Source organism: Vipera ursinii (assembly GCF_947247035.1).
Source record: "Vipera ursinii genome assembly, chromosome: 1".
NCBI classification, from domain to species: Eukaryota; Metazoa; Chordata; class Lepidosauria; order Squamata; family Viperidae; genus Vipera; species Vipera ursinii.
This window is the reverse complement of record NC_139512.1, coordinates 262,619,094-262,634,271: the sequence shown is the minus strand read 5'-3', so window position 1 is coordinate 262,634,271 and position 15,178 is coordinate 262,619,094. Positions and strand designations below refer to the sequence as shown.

General features: G+C 39.3%; 1 protein-coding gene across 2 annotated transcripts in view; it reads left to right on the top strand.

Moving 5' to 3' along the window:
- The window catches only part of PTPRK (protein tyrosine phosphatase receptor type K), a 414,542-nt gene that overhangs the window by 215,676 nt on the left and 183,688 nt on the right, over positions 1-15,178 (top strand). For both annotated transcript variants that reach the window (XM_083379926.1, XM_083379925.1), the window contains exon 7: positions 492-785. In XM_083379926.1, the coding sequence (XP_083236052.1) occupies positions 492-785 (294 nt within the window). The remainder of the gene's footprint in view (positions 1-491; positions 786-15,178) is intronic.

Below are 15,178 nucleotides of genomic sequence, written 5' to 3'. Positions count from 1 at the left end.
CTTCATTCTATGTATATGCCTGCTTATTAGGGCTTTCGCCGCCCCCCCCCCAAGTGGCATTATTACAAAGTCAGCTTATTGCCCCCAACAATCTGGGTCCTCATTTTACCTACGTCAGAAGGATGGAAGGCTGAGTCAACCTTGAGCCTGGTGGGACTTGAATGTGCACTAATTGCAGGCAGCTGGTGTTACTTAAGGAGACATTAGCCCACTGCTCCACCAAGGCTCTTCCTAGTCCTTTTAACTTTATTTATACACACATATACAGATATATGGCTATATATTGACTAAAAACAATAAGAGTCACTTGTTGAGAAAGATGGCTTTAGAAATCAAATAAATAATAATCTTTCTAAACTATGTCTAAATATCCATTCAGTTACTTGGTTATTATGCAATCTTTACTGTTCTGATCTCTGTCTTTGATTTTTGCTTACTGTCTTTACTGTGTTATCTTTCTCACTTAATTTGGCTTTTGTTATATCTTACAGAACCTCCTAGACCAATAGCTCCCCCACAATTGCTTGGCGTTGGACCAACTTATCTGCTCATTCAGCTGAATGCAAATTCCATTATTGGGGATGGACCTATCATCCTAAAAGAGGTGGAGTACCATATGACAACAGGGACCTGGACCGAAACGCATGCTGTCAATGCACCGACATATAAGCTATGGCATTTGGACCCAGACACAGAGTATGAGATTCGTGTTCTTCTAACTAGGCCTGGAGAAGGTGGCACAGGTCAGCCAGGCCCTCCGCTGATTACCCGAACCAAATGTGCAGGTAATACTTTTCTTCCTGTCACTGCTGTTCTGTGTTTTCCTGTGATGAAACAATCCTAAAATACTACCATATTTTCCAGCATATAAGACAACTTTTTAACCCATGAAAATCTTCTCAAAAGTTGGGGGGTCGTCTTATACGCCCAGTCGTCTTATACGCCGGAAAATAGTACATAAATCAATCGAGGGCCCCCGTTCTTGCAAAGCAACTTCAAGCCTCCTTAGTCCAGTCCCCCCTCCAACATGACTCTCCCTTCCCACCCCCAAGAGCCTCCAAGCCCCTTCCCCTCCCCCTTGCAAACGCCAGACCCCGGGAGCTCTTGCGTTTATTCCAAAGGGTGGGTGGAAGGAAAAGCCCCTTTCGGCTCCGGCATGGCTGCAAGTCAACGAGCCCGGGAAGGCATGCCCTCCCCTCTCACTGTGGAGGAAGCAGGGCAGGCTGGCGTTGGGCGGGAGCCGGCAGGGCAGTCCTGCACATGCCCGCACTCCCCGGCTTCTAAGGAGTGCTCGGGGAGCCGTGGCAGGTGCCTCACGCCCTTCCCTCTCGAGGCGGCACCGGCAGAGCCGTCCGGCGACAGGCAGGAGCCAGCAGGGCAGTCCTGCGCATGTGCGTGCTCCCTGGCTGCTAAGGAGTGCTCGGGGAGCCGTGGCAGGCCCCTCACGCCCTTCCCTCTCGAGGCGGCACCGGAGGAGCCATCCAGCGTTGGGCGGGAGCCAGCAGGGCAGTCCTGCGCACGTGCGCGTTCCCCGGCTGCTAAGGAGTGCTCGGGGAGCTGTGGCAGGTGCCTCACGCCCTTCCCTCTCGAGGCGGCACCGGCACCGGCACCATCTGCATCAGACGGGTCTGAATCGGGCTTGTGTCGAACACTTGGCAACTGGCATGTAAGTATTTTCCGGCATATAAGACGAAAAATCTTGAAAATCTTCTCAAAAGTTGGGGGTCATCTTATACGCCCAGTCGTCTTATACGCCGGAAAATACGGTATCTTAGAATCAGCTTCCTAATGTAGTAACCAACAAATCAAATGCATACTGAATGTGTACTGGCTCCTTTCTTTTAATAACAGAGTAAAAAAAAAAAAGCAGGGACCCAATGCTGTAACTTAGTTTTAAAGAGTAACTTGAGATTTAATTCTAAAGAATTTGTAGAACAGCTTCAGCCAGGCAATAATGCTCCACTTTTCATAATAATATGAAGACACTATTTATGATTATATGTGTGTGTGTGTGTGTGTCCATCATATGAGTAGATGGATCTATATTATACTTGATATTTACAAGTATAATATACTTTTAATACAATTTTAAAAGATTATTGAACATGAACATTTGAATACATGAACAAGTGAAAAACAGCATAGTAAATGCATTTCTGTTTCTATTATAAAACTGTAGATATCTATAATGGATTGAGTCTTCAATTCTACAAAACAGCCTGTACTTTCTTATAGAAAAGTACTTTCTTAATATTGAAGCACACATTTCTCCCAAACCCTGATTAGCTGAAATCAGAGAGAAAGTGATTACTATTTTGAACCGTATGAAGAGGGAACAAGAGAATGTGCAACTGTCCAACACGTTTCGAATTCAGAGGAACTGGTGGAGGGTGTGCCATTTTCCTATTGATCTTATCCTTATGAGTTTCCCATAAGCAAAGACTGTGCTAGTGGAAGGATCACAAGGAGTGTCATCTCTCGCATCATTTCCTTCCTGGTTCTCCATCGACTTTTAGGAAGCTCTCAGGGAACATTGAAAATGAGAATCCTCTCCAATCACCTGACAGCAGGAGCTGTGCTGTGTCACTAAAGCAGCAAACAATTGCCCATATATCATTCCCCCCCCCAGGTAATGGGCCCTAGGATTCTGTAAGTTAGCCCATTGGAGATACTTTTGTTGACAGAGGTAGCCCTATGACTGGTTTTTGCCCACTTGAAATTTATTATGTATTAAAACCCACATGAGAGTTTTAGTAGTATATAGATTATGAAATATGATGATTCTTTGACACCTTTGAAACGCAACTTCTTTACCTGTTTTCATTGGGCTGGCATTGCTGGCATAAGCTTCATTTTGTTTTTGTTTTAATATTGATCAGCAGAGTAGATTTTGTGTGGCCTTCTTTCACCTTTGGTAAAAGAGTCCTTCTTCACTTCCAGCCATCAAAGGGATGTACTCAGCATATCTGAGATTTGTTATTCTTCTTTCCAGCAATTATAATTCCAATTTCTATTTCTTCTAATCCAGCATTTTTCCTGATATATCTTGTACATAAGTTAAAGAAATATAGTGATAGTATACAACCTTGGTATACTCCTTTCCCAAATACTTGTATAAAACATCATATGACATTTAATTAGGAAAGAAAGATCTAGGATGCTTCAGAGTAAAAGGAATGTTTACACACACACACACACACACACACACACACACACACACACAAACTCAAAGACACAGGGATTATAGAAAGGTAAGGATTTGCAGGTCTGAGAGAAAGTTATATCAACAGTATTCCAACTGAAGATTCAAAACATGGTTATATGAATCATTTACAAAAGTGAATGTCTTTCCTGTTTTATTCTGCATAAAACCCTGCCCTTTGAGGCAGCTGCCCTAACATTTATGATGAAAGTACATACACAGTTATATCTGTGTTTAATGGTGTTCTGCCCCAGGCATCATTTAGATGTGAACAAGATACAAGCTATAATACTTTTTGGATTTTCAGCCTGAGGACATTCATCAGCTCCTTCCAAGGATAGCTTGTTCTTTTTCAACCCATAGAAGTAAAGCAGTAGCTCATTAAGGAACACTGCTAGCTGCTGCAGAAGAGAAAGGTCAGTTGTTGATCTAGAATTGCTCATCTTCAGACAACTTCAAACCTTTGCACAGCTAATACTGCGTATAAATACGTAAGAGCTCTTGTATCAGACCCAAAGCCTGTGGAGCCTAATATTCTATTATTATATAGTGATGGAGCCATCTCTCCCACTTTGACTGAGCCCTTTTGGTTGAAAGAAAAAGTACTTTTATCAGATTCATGTAAAAAAACAACAGCAACACTTTTTCATTATTCTTGAGCGTTCTTCACCGGGCCTCTTAAGGGAAGTTTGCCTGAGGTAGATTGTCCCTGTTGCACGAAAAAGTATTTTAAGGATGGATTCCATGTAAATTAGTTTTACTTGAGACCTGAAATCCAGAATACATATGAAGCAAGGGAAAGGGAGAAACCAGCCATGAGGCCAACTGCTGCAAGGAGACAAGTAGGGAGAGCAATCCTATTCGGGGATGGGGAAAGAGACACAGTGTACAAAGCTGATATGGGAGAATAGTTTTACAGGGGAAAAAATGGTGTGTATGAAGGCCTAAATATTTTATTCTATATTTTAATGATGCCTTAGCAAAAATGCTAGTTTTTAAGGCCTCTTAGTCCAATATAACATACGGTAAATACATCAGCAAGTATTGCAGGCCCAATTGGTGAAAAGAAAAAAGAAAAAGTTCAGGACTGTATTGGTTGGAAATGTGGAAGAGGCCTTCATCCTGCAGTGGATAGATAATGGCTAAAATGATGATGATGACATAAATATAGCCAAGAAGTTCTGAAATCACAGAAGCATGGGGAGAGTCATCAGAAAGATCAACAAAGCAAAGGGCTTGGGGGGCAGGGTATATATTAGAAATTGTCCAATAAAAGTGAGTCTGAGAAGGAAAATGGTCAAGGGATGTAATGTCCTGCTCTTTTGCCTGAGGTATGTGCACTTACTTATTTAAATATTTAACCTTAAGTGAGACACAGTCTTAAACAGATGTACAGTCTTATATAGCCGATCCAAAGTACTTTCTGCCAACAGTATCTGGCCAATTATGGTCATTTTAACCCAGCCTGATATACCTTGTACTATTGGTTTGAACACAGTTTGGAAATACTGTGTTTTGCTTTGTTTATATCGGGTTTCTCCTGTGATCACCTGGACTGGACACAATTAATTCCATGATCCATTCATTCAGAGCTCTTATTTAAAAGGAAGGTTAAAGTAGCAGCAATTCTGGCAAGCACTCTAATTTCAGTTGAGAAATCTGTATACCGTATAGATAAATTAGGGCGTGGCATTTATGCTATTTTTCTTGCATGCCTTCTATGTAAAATAGTTTGTTTCTTCTGAATAAGAAGGAGACCCGCCTCTGTTGATAGATTTCTCATCAGTCTGAATACCAGTTCTTACAGCTTTTTGCCATTTCATTGGAAAGGTTGCTAATGGCTAAAGAAATATGGTTACACATAATTGGTTGTTGTTGTTGTTAGCTGCAAAGTCGTGTCCGACTCATTGTGACCCTATGGACAATGTTCCTCCAGGCCTTCCTGTCCTCTACCATCTTCTGGTGTCCATTTAAGCTCACGCCTATTGCTTCAGTGACTCCATCCAGCCACCTCATTCTCTGTCGTCCCCTTCTTCTATTGCCCTCAATCTTTCCCAGCATGAGGCTCTTCTCCAGTGAGTCCTTCCTTCTCATTAGGTGGCCAAAGTATTTGAGTTTTAGCTTCAGGATCTGGCCTTCTAAAGAGCAGTCAGGGTTGATCTCCTCTAGGACTGACCAGTTTGATCGCCTTGCAGTCCAAGGGACTCGCAGGAGTCTTCTCCAGCACCACAGTTCAAAGGCCTCAATTCTTTGGCACTCAGGCTTTTTTATGGTCCAGCTTTCACTGCCATACATTGCAACTGGGAAGACCATAGCCTTGACTATACGCACTTTTGTTGACAGGGTGATGTCTCTGCTTTTTAGTGTGCTGTCTAGATTTGCCATGGCTTTCCTCCCGAGGAGCAAGCGTCTTTTAATTTCTTGGCTACAGTCCCCATCTGCAGTGATCTTGGAGCCCAGGAAAATAAAATCTGTCACTACCTTCATTTCTTCCCCATCTATTTGCCAGGAATTGAGAGGGCCGGATGCCATGATCTTGGTTTTCTTAATGTTAAGTTTCAACCCAACCTTTGCACTCACTCTCCTTCTTCACCCGCAACAAGAGGCTCTTTAGTTCTTCTTCACTTTCTGCCATTAGAGTGGTATCATCTGCATATCTTAGCTTGTTGATATTTCTTCCAGCAATCTTAATTCCAACTTTTGATTCCTCTAAACCTGCTTTTCTCATGATGTGCTCTGCATATAAGTTAAATAGGCAGGGTGACAGTATATAGCCTTGCCAGACTCCTTTCCCAATTTTGAACCAATCAGTGGTTCCGTGTCCAGTTCTCACTGTTGCTTCTTGGCCCACATATAGGTTTCTCAAGAGACAAATAAGATGGTCTGGTATGCCCATGTCTTTAAGAACTTGCCACAGTTTGTTATGATCCACACAATCAAAGGCTTTAGCATAGTCAATGAAGCAGAAGTAGATGTTTTTCTGGAACTCGCTAGCTTTCTCCATAATCCAATGTATGTTGGCAATTTGATCTCTAGTTCCTCTGCCTCTTCGAAATCCTGCCTGTACTTCTGGTAGTTCTGGATCCACATACTGCTGGAGTCTACCTTGTAGGATTTTAAGCATAACTTTACTAGCATGAGAAATGAGTGCAATGGTGAACATTCTTTGGCACTGCCTTTCTTTGGAATTGGAATTTAAACTGATCTTTTCCAATCCTGTGGCCACTGTTGAGTTTTCCAAATTTGCTGGCATATTGAGTGTAGCACTTTTACTGCATCGTCTTTTAAGATTTTGGATAGCTCAGCTGGAATACTGTCACCTCCACTAGTTTTGTTGTTGCTCAGCTTTTCTAAGGCCCACTTCACATTCTAGGATGTCTGGCTCGAGGTCAGTGACCACCTCATTGTGATTATCAGGGACATTAAGCTCATTCTTGTATAGTTCTTCTGTATAATTTTGCCACCTCTTCTTAATCTCTTCTGCCTCTGTGAGGTCCCTGCCATTTTGGTCCTTTATCATAACCATTTTTGCATTAAACGTTCCCTTCATCTCTCCAATTTTCTTGAAAAGATCTCTGGTCCTCCCTATTCTATTGTTTTCTTCTATTTCTTTGCATTGTGCATTTAAGAAGACATTCTTATCTCTTCTAGCTATTCTCTGGAATTCTGCATTCAATTGGGCGTATCTTTCTTTTTCTCCCTTGCCTTTCACTTCCCTCCTTTCCTCAGCTATTTGCAAAGCTTCCTCAGACATCCATTTTGCTTTCTTGCATTTCTTTTTCTTTGGGATGGTTTTGGTTGCTACCTGTTGTACAATGTTGCGAACCTCTGTCCATAGTTCTTCAGGCACTCTGTCTATCAGATCTAATTCCTTGAATCTATTTGTCACCTCTACTGTATATTCAGCAGGGATATGATTTAATTCATACCTGACTGGCCTAGTGCTTTTCCCTACTTTCTTCAGTTTAAGCCTAAACTTTGCAAGGAGAAGCTCATGGTCTGAGCCACAGTCAGCTCCTGGTCTTGCTTTTACTGGCTGTATAGAGCTTCTCCATCTTTGGCTGCAGAGCATATAGTCAATCTGATTTCTGTGTTGACTGTCTGGTGATGTCCATGTGTAGAGCCATCTCTTGGGTTGTTGGAAAAGAGTGTTTGCTACGACCATCGTATTCTCTTGACAAAATTCTATCAGCTTGTGCCCTGCTTCATTTTGTACTCCAAGGCCACACTTGCCTGTTATTCCGGTTATCTTTCGGCTTCCTACTTTAGCATTCCAATCCCCCATGATGATAAGGACATCATTTTTTGGTGTTAATTCTATAAGGTGCTGTAGGGCTTCAGAAAGGTAAAGGTAAAGGTTCCCCTGCACATGCATGCTAGTCGTTTCCAACTCTAGGGGCCGGTGCTCATCTCCGTTTCAAAGCCGAAGAGCCAGCGCTTGTCCAAGGACGTCTCCGTGGTCATGTGGCCGGCATGACTAGACGCCAAAGGCGCACGGAACGCTGTTACCTTCCCACCGCAGTGGTCCCTATTTTTCTACTTGCATTTTTACGTGCTTTCGAACTGGTAGGTTGGCAGAAGCTGGGACGAGTAACAGGCTCTCACTCTGCTACGCGGCACTCGGGATTCGACCCGCCAAACTGCCGACCTTCTGATCAACAAGCTCTCAATTTCATCCTCTTCAGCACTGGTGGTTGCGGCATAGACTTGGACTACTGTGATATTGAATGGTTTGCCTTGGATTCGAACTGAGATCATTCTGTCATTTTGAGGATTGTATCCCAGTATTGCTTTTCCTACTTTTTTATTGACTATGAAGACTACTCCATTTCTTCTGAGGGATTGTTGCCCACAGTAGTATACCTGATGGTCATCTGAATTAAATTCACCCATTCCTGTCCATTTTAGTTCGCTGATACCTAAGATGTCTATGTTCAGTCTTGTCATCTCTTTTTTGACCACGTCCAGCTTCCCTTGATTCATGGATCTTACATTCCAGGTTCCTATGGAGAAAAAATCTTTACAGCATTGGACTTTCCTTTCACCACCAGACACATCCACAGCTGAGCGTCCTTTTGGCTTTGGCCCAGTCGCTTCATTCTTCCTGGCGCTACTAGTACTAGCCCTCTGCTCTTCCCCAGTAGCATATTGGACGCCTTCCGACCTGAGGGGCTCATCTTCCAGCATCATATCGTTTTGCCTTTTGGTCCTGTCCCTAGGGTTTTCATGGCAAAGATACTGGAGTGGGTTGCCATTTCCTTCTCCAGTGGATCACGTTTTGTCAGAACTCTCTGCTATGACCTTTCCATCTTGGGTGGCCCTGCACGGCATAGCTCATAGCTTCATTGAATTACGCAAGCCCCTTCGCCATGACAAGGCAGTAATCCATGAAGGGGTCATAATTGGTGCAGCAACTAAGAAAAGCCTATTGAAAATTATTCTGATTTGGAAACTGCAAAATGGCTTGAAAAAGTTATGGACAAACATAGAAAGACAAAGAGGGCTCTGTTCTGGTGCACTAAATTGATGCTTACGAAGAACTTAGAAAAGTGATGTTGTTTTTGCAAATTTTCTGTTTTACCACTAACATAATAGCTTAGTGTAGGTACAGGACAAGTGAAGATATGAGTTACAACAGAAGACATTTCCTTGAAGTCTAAAGTGGGCGCGCCTGCCCTTTGGAACCAGCTGCCCGCAGAGCTTAGGACTGCCCCCGACCTCCGTTCATTCCGCCGGGACCTGAAGACCTGGCTCTTCAAGCTCTCTGGCCCAGGCTGAGAATTTTTAATTTTAACTGGGGTTTTTATTTTCTCTCAGGGTTTCATTTAATCTTTTTTAATTGTTTTAACTTTTGTTTGGATTTTCTTTTAAATACCCTGTAAACCGCCCTGAGTCCTTCGGGAAAGGGCGGTATATAAATCTAAATCAATCAATCAATCAATCAATCAATCAATAAATAAATAAATAAATAAATAAATAAATAAATAAATAAACCACTTTCAGTTCCACCCCATATGACCCCAGAATTCATTCCAAACTAGTTCAAGATAAATTGTTAAACAACAGGTGCAGAATGATTTGAGTTTAGAAAAAATGAAAGAACCTGGAGCTTTTTATATTAATTGTGATGAAACTAAGGCCATATGTCAGGAAAAAGACATTTCAGTGGCCCTCCGTTATCGCTACAGATGCATATCCATTTGTTTGGTTTCATTAGTATCCTTGGATAGATGCTGTTTACTAATGGACAAACATAGAAAGGTAAAGGAGAATTACAGTATATAAAAGACATCTTGGCATGTTTGTATGGAAATGGAATAAAAATGTGTAGCACAAAGCATGCTTATACCAATGTAATAAATAGGGCTATAAATAATAAGGAAACACAGTTTCTGGGGGGAAATGCGAGCTATTTTTAATTCTGTAATCATTACATGTTTTAATTAAAATTTTGTTGAATTGGAAAAAAGAATAAGAGTAAAAGTACTGAAGAAATTGTCAGATTCTCACAGGGTATATCAAATAATGTTAAATGAACTTTTTCAGGCATTGTAGTGTCTCTGTATATATAATCAATAATGAATCAACTTCTGAGGGAGTAGAGTTATATTGCACTCTTTATACACGGTTGCTGTCTGCTTTTATCTAAAAACGTACTTCTTCCTTTTGTGTTATTTTTGCTTCAAGCTTCAAATAATACTTTTAAAGACCAGCTTCAAATACTTTATATATAGCATTACCAAAGTAGTTCAGAAATCCTTGATCAAAGTAATGTGCCCAAGTCATATTGGCTCATAATGATCATCAAGAGGACCACTCAGCTCTAAGTTTATAAATATACCTGTTGAGTGATGACTATCTTAATTTCCTCCTTCCCTCTCATTGGCGTCTGACTCGCTCTGGACATATTGTACAGCAAAGAACTATTTTGGGTTGCTGTTGTGCATGTATAGCACAAGATATTTAGAAGTGATTTTTCAGGAATGATTGAAACAAGAATCACAAATGAAAGAAGAGCTTTTGGTGAACTTTCTAAGGCCATTTCCTCATTATTGGTTTATAGCAGGGGTCTTCAAACTTGTCCGTTTTATGACTTGTGGACTTCAACTCCCAGGATTCCTCAGCCAGCGGGCCTCATTCAGCCATTGTTGTCACAATATAATGCTTGTCTTTACTCCTGTTATTTTGATACAGGGAGCTTTAGTGATGCTAAACCTTAGTGAAGCTATGAATCTGAATCTGAAATAAAAAGGGAAAGGCCATTTGGGAGCTGCCAGGTTGGCCAATTATTTATTCAAGCCATGAATAAATAATATCATGCCTTTCCTTTCTTACTGGACCAAGAGGTTGCCTTGTGTCACTTTTGTATACTTAGTCTAACCTAGTATATTCCTAGATATTTTGGGATCAAAAATAGAATTGGGTCTAGAGTAGCCAACTATATTTTTAAATTAATTTATTACTAGTGTTGTGTCTTACCTAATTTGTACATTAAAAACTTTATTTAGGATATATTCCTTGTTGCAGTTTGACTCTGTAATTGGATTAGACTGCTTGCTTACAGCATCATGAGGAAATTCTGTTATCTATATTTATCTAAATCGGTAGAGTTTATTTCATAGAAAATAAGATAAATATTACATACACACACACACCACAAAACAACTGGGCCTTTTCTATGTTGTCCACAACAAAAATATCTGGAGCTATAACTGCTCATTAGGAAGACTTTCATCATTGCTTCTTAGCATCCGGTATTCAGAATCAAGTGCCTTTGATTTCAAAAATAACAGTTAACAAATCATTTAACTATCACCTCATTTGATAGCAAATAATTCCATAGTGTTCTCTACATCTTAGAAAGCAGCAATTCCATTTTATTGATCTTAAATCTACCAACATTTAGTTTCAGTGAATTATTCCATGTTCTAAAACAGTACGAGAGAACTTTGTCTCTATTCATTTTCCATTTGTATGTCTGTTGTATCTTGCCTTCACTCTAGGCCAGGGGTCGGCAACCTCGGCTCTTTTATGACTCTTGGGCTTCAACTCCCAGAATTCCTGAGCCAGCATAGCTGGCTCAGGAATTCTGGGAGTTGAAGTCCACGAGTCATAAAAGAGCCGAGGTTGCCGACCCCTGCTCTAGGCAAAAGGCTTCAAAGCCAAAGCTGTAGCTCCTTCATAATTTGAACTTCTCTTTTCTGCCTCTATTCTAGCTTTATTATGCACTTTTTGGAATGCAGCAATCATACAATAATGGCCAGTCAGGTTACATTCTCTGGGATAAAACTGATATGAGCCTGTTTAGTAAGACTTTGTTATACTTAAGAGCTCATATTTGAAGAAGTTATTTCTTTAGTTACTTGGAGCACCAGAGATTTACAACTCCATACGATACACAAGTAGAATATAAACACTTTCTCTCCAATGTTACCTTGAGCCTGGATTTCAGGAGCCATCTGATTCATGTTTGTCATTGATGATTCAGAAATATTTTTACTAAATAAAGATTTGCTGTTGTTTTAAAGAGGTCAATTATATAAAATTTTGAAAAATGATTTACACTTTCAATGACATAAAACATGCTACAGTATAGGAATGCTTTGCTGCTTCAGTAGGAAGTCAGCTTTCGAGGTATAATTTTGCTGTTGTAACAAAAGTAATTTATCATTGTTGTGACTTTCTTGGTTTGGCATCATCAACCACCATGGCTGTGACCCTTTTCATTTCTGTACAGGAAAGAACAAATTCCTGAATCATTTTCATCTTGTATATGTAACTGATTTTACATATTGTGTTAAGCTACCATGTAACTTGTTTGAGTTTAACTTTGTATGTTATGTGCACTCACACACAGTCAACTGTGTGACTTAGTGTTAAATATATTACATAAGCTATTTTGGCTTATTTAACTAACTGATTAAAATCAATTATGGCTTAGCATGGTGTGAAAATGCAGTGAGCTAGATTAAAGTGAAAGATTTGTGTGAAGTACTGCTTATCTTATTAGATTTGTTTTTGAGTTTGAATCCTCCAAGTCTTTTTAAATGCTGGTTTTATACACATTTATTTATCTTATGTGCTTAAAAAGGAACATGGTAGAATAACACATATTTGGGCATTACAGTACCACAGCTATGTAATTTAATTGGCTATGAGGTTCAAGTTGGATATTAATTTTCCTTGACTATAATTTACAATGAAAGGCAATTCAAGTGAAAAATGACAAACAAAATTTGCAATGATTTTACTGCTGTTTTATTGGTATAAATAAAAATTAAAATGTGCATATTCAGGATGTATTATGTATGCCAGAGAGAAATGCAAACAAATGCAATTTTTATCTCTTACAGCAGTCAACTGAGTTTGTTGATACATAGTTTGCAGCTAATTTTTCATTTAACCTAATCTGAAATAATGACTCTGTTTTACAGGATTTTCTATAAGAACTTCCAATTAATATTTTTTTCTGAAGCAAAATTAAAATTGATAAAGAGTGTCCTGCCAAGCTGGAGTTATAGAAATTCTTGGGGAAGCTAAAATAATTTTGATAAGATTAGCAGAACGTCTCACAAATATTTCAATGGGGTTTTTTTCCCCTTGCCTCAAGGCAACAAATAATTTTCATAAACCAGTAAACTAAGCTTCCTGATAAATCAGTTGTCATAACAATAAAGAAAAGCAAATTTAGAATACCAGTGTAACATTAAACAGAAGTATGAAGTGATCAACAAAATATATCAGTTGTGATGTTAGTGAACTTGCAGACCCCAGCCACCCCTAAAAAACAACCTTTGCCCTCATTTAGAGGCCACCTTGTAATTGTTGATTGCATTTTTTCCCCTGCTTGGCACCACAGAAATTGAACTGACATGAAATATGAGCTTATCCCAGGGGACAGCATGTAGCAGAATGTAAAGAAGTCAGAGGATATTGAACTGCCTCTGAAAGGCTGTTTCTGAATTTATCTTTTACTATTCAGTTGTTTGATGACATTAAAAAATATTGCCAGGTGACAATTTTCCTACATGGCATCATATTTGAAGATTAAAGAGAAACTAATATCCTTGTCAGTAGCCCATGAATATTTTAAAGGAAAACATAATTTTGATCAAATTCTGGTTTCAGTGAATAGTACATAAATGCCATTTGAGAAATCCTGCAGTGTTACCAGTGTTAGCATAACCTGCAATGATTGTGGATTCCAAAAAACTTTACAATCCTAAAAAGCTTGTTCATTTCAGCTTTGTTCCAAATAACGTGCTATTCTGACACTCCACAATTCCTTAGAATCTTTCCATAAACTCCGCGGGAGTAAAAGCAGTGATATTAGCATTATTATGCATTAATCTCATCAAAGCCAGTGCTGTGACAGCTTTCTGAGAGTTAGAAGGATATCATTCCTTACCATGAAGCAGCAAGCTGGCAGGGCTGAAAGGAAATGCTCAAATGTGCTTCTTTACTGGAGAACAGGGTGCACGTTTTTTTAATGGAAGTACCAGGAAAAACTAGTGGTACAACAACTCAAATTGCTTATGTGAACTAACCTTCTTGGTTATTTTTACTTTCATACCTTTCAAAGCTCTAGCTTAGATGAGAAGTCTAGAACCAGTTGCTTTCCTCATTTTATGGAAATGAAAAAAGAGCATCTACAGTCAAAAAAGATAATTCTAGCCAATAAGGTGAGCAAACTGAGCAGAACCTTGAATCAATTATGCATTATGTAAACATGTTTCATACTTTTGATGAACAAGCTAGAGTCCCAAAAATATAGGAAATATTGACATCAACAGATTAACACTTCTTATGTTAAAGCAGCTGCTGCATGACATAAATCTGAGCTTAGACTACTGGAACAGTTAAGAACGAATAGAGAACAATATGTGTGTGTGTGTGTGTGTGTGTGTGTGTGTGTGTGTGTGTGTGAAGTATTTGTCAAGTCTTTTGAATACCTTGCTAGTTAAATCTTCTTTCCTGTTTCAGCCTAGCCCAAGGCTATCCGCAGGCTATAGTCACAGCTTATAATTTACACATACACACACACATATATATAAATTAAGAGTTTTGTGGCATTCAAGAAAATAATGAATAATTTCTAGCACTCCAGAGATACACAGTATATGGAATTACCTACTGCAGTGAGCAGTTTTTCTTGATGCCAAGAACCAATTTCATGTTAAATTATCCCATGATAAATTGGAGACACTTCAGAGTGGTTCTGCCAAAACAACCTGATATTTTTAAGCTCATGAAAAGAAAAGAACATTGTTACAATCATCACACAAGATGTCTCCATTTTTACTTTGTACATCCTTAAAAAGGGGTCCTTGAAACTTCCAAAACTGAATTCTGGCCCTTTTCAGAACAAAAAATCCTTAACATTTCTATAGTAAAAAATTTATATATATATGTTTTCAGAACAAAAAATCCTTAACATTTCTATAGTAAAAAATTTATATATATATATATATATATATATATATATATATATATATATATATATATATATATATATATATATATATATATATATATATATATATATATATATATGTGTGTGTGTGTGTGTGTGTGTGTGTGTGTGTGTGTGTGTGTGTGTGTGTGTGTGTTTTTAAATCAGCAAAGCTATTTCCCCACTGTTGCTAGTTCCATTTTATAATAGCTCTACTGCATAAGTCCTGTGACTCCAATATCGTGCTTGATGTTGAAAATCTATTTTGATTACCGTAGTTTCCGGCGTATAAGACTACTTTTTAACCCATGAAAATCTTCTCAAAAGTCAGAGGTCGTCTTATACGCAGGGTGCTGAAAATTTAGGGACAGGGCTGGCTGGAAAACCTGGAGCGGATCTCCCATTTAGTCTGTTCAGGGGAAAGCGGGACCAATTGGAGAAGAAGCTGCAGTCTGTGATTTTTTACAGGCTGGGGTTTGGGTGTCTTTCCTTCTAAAGTTGAAGAGCAGTTGTAGTCTATCCCA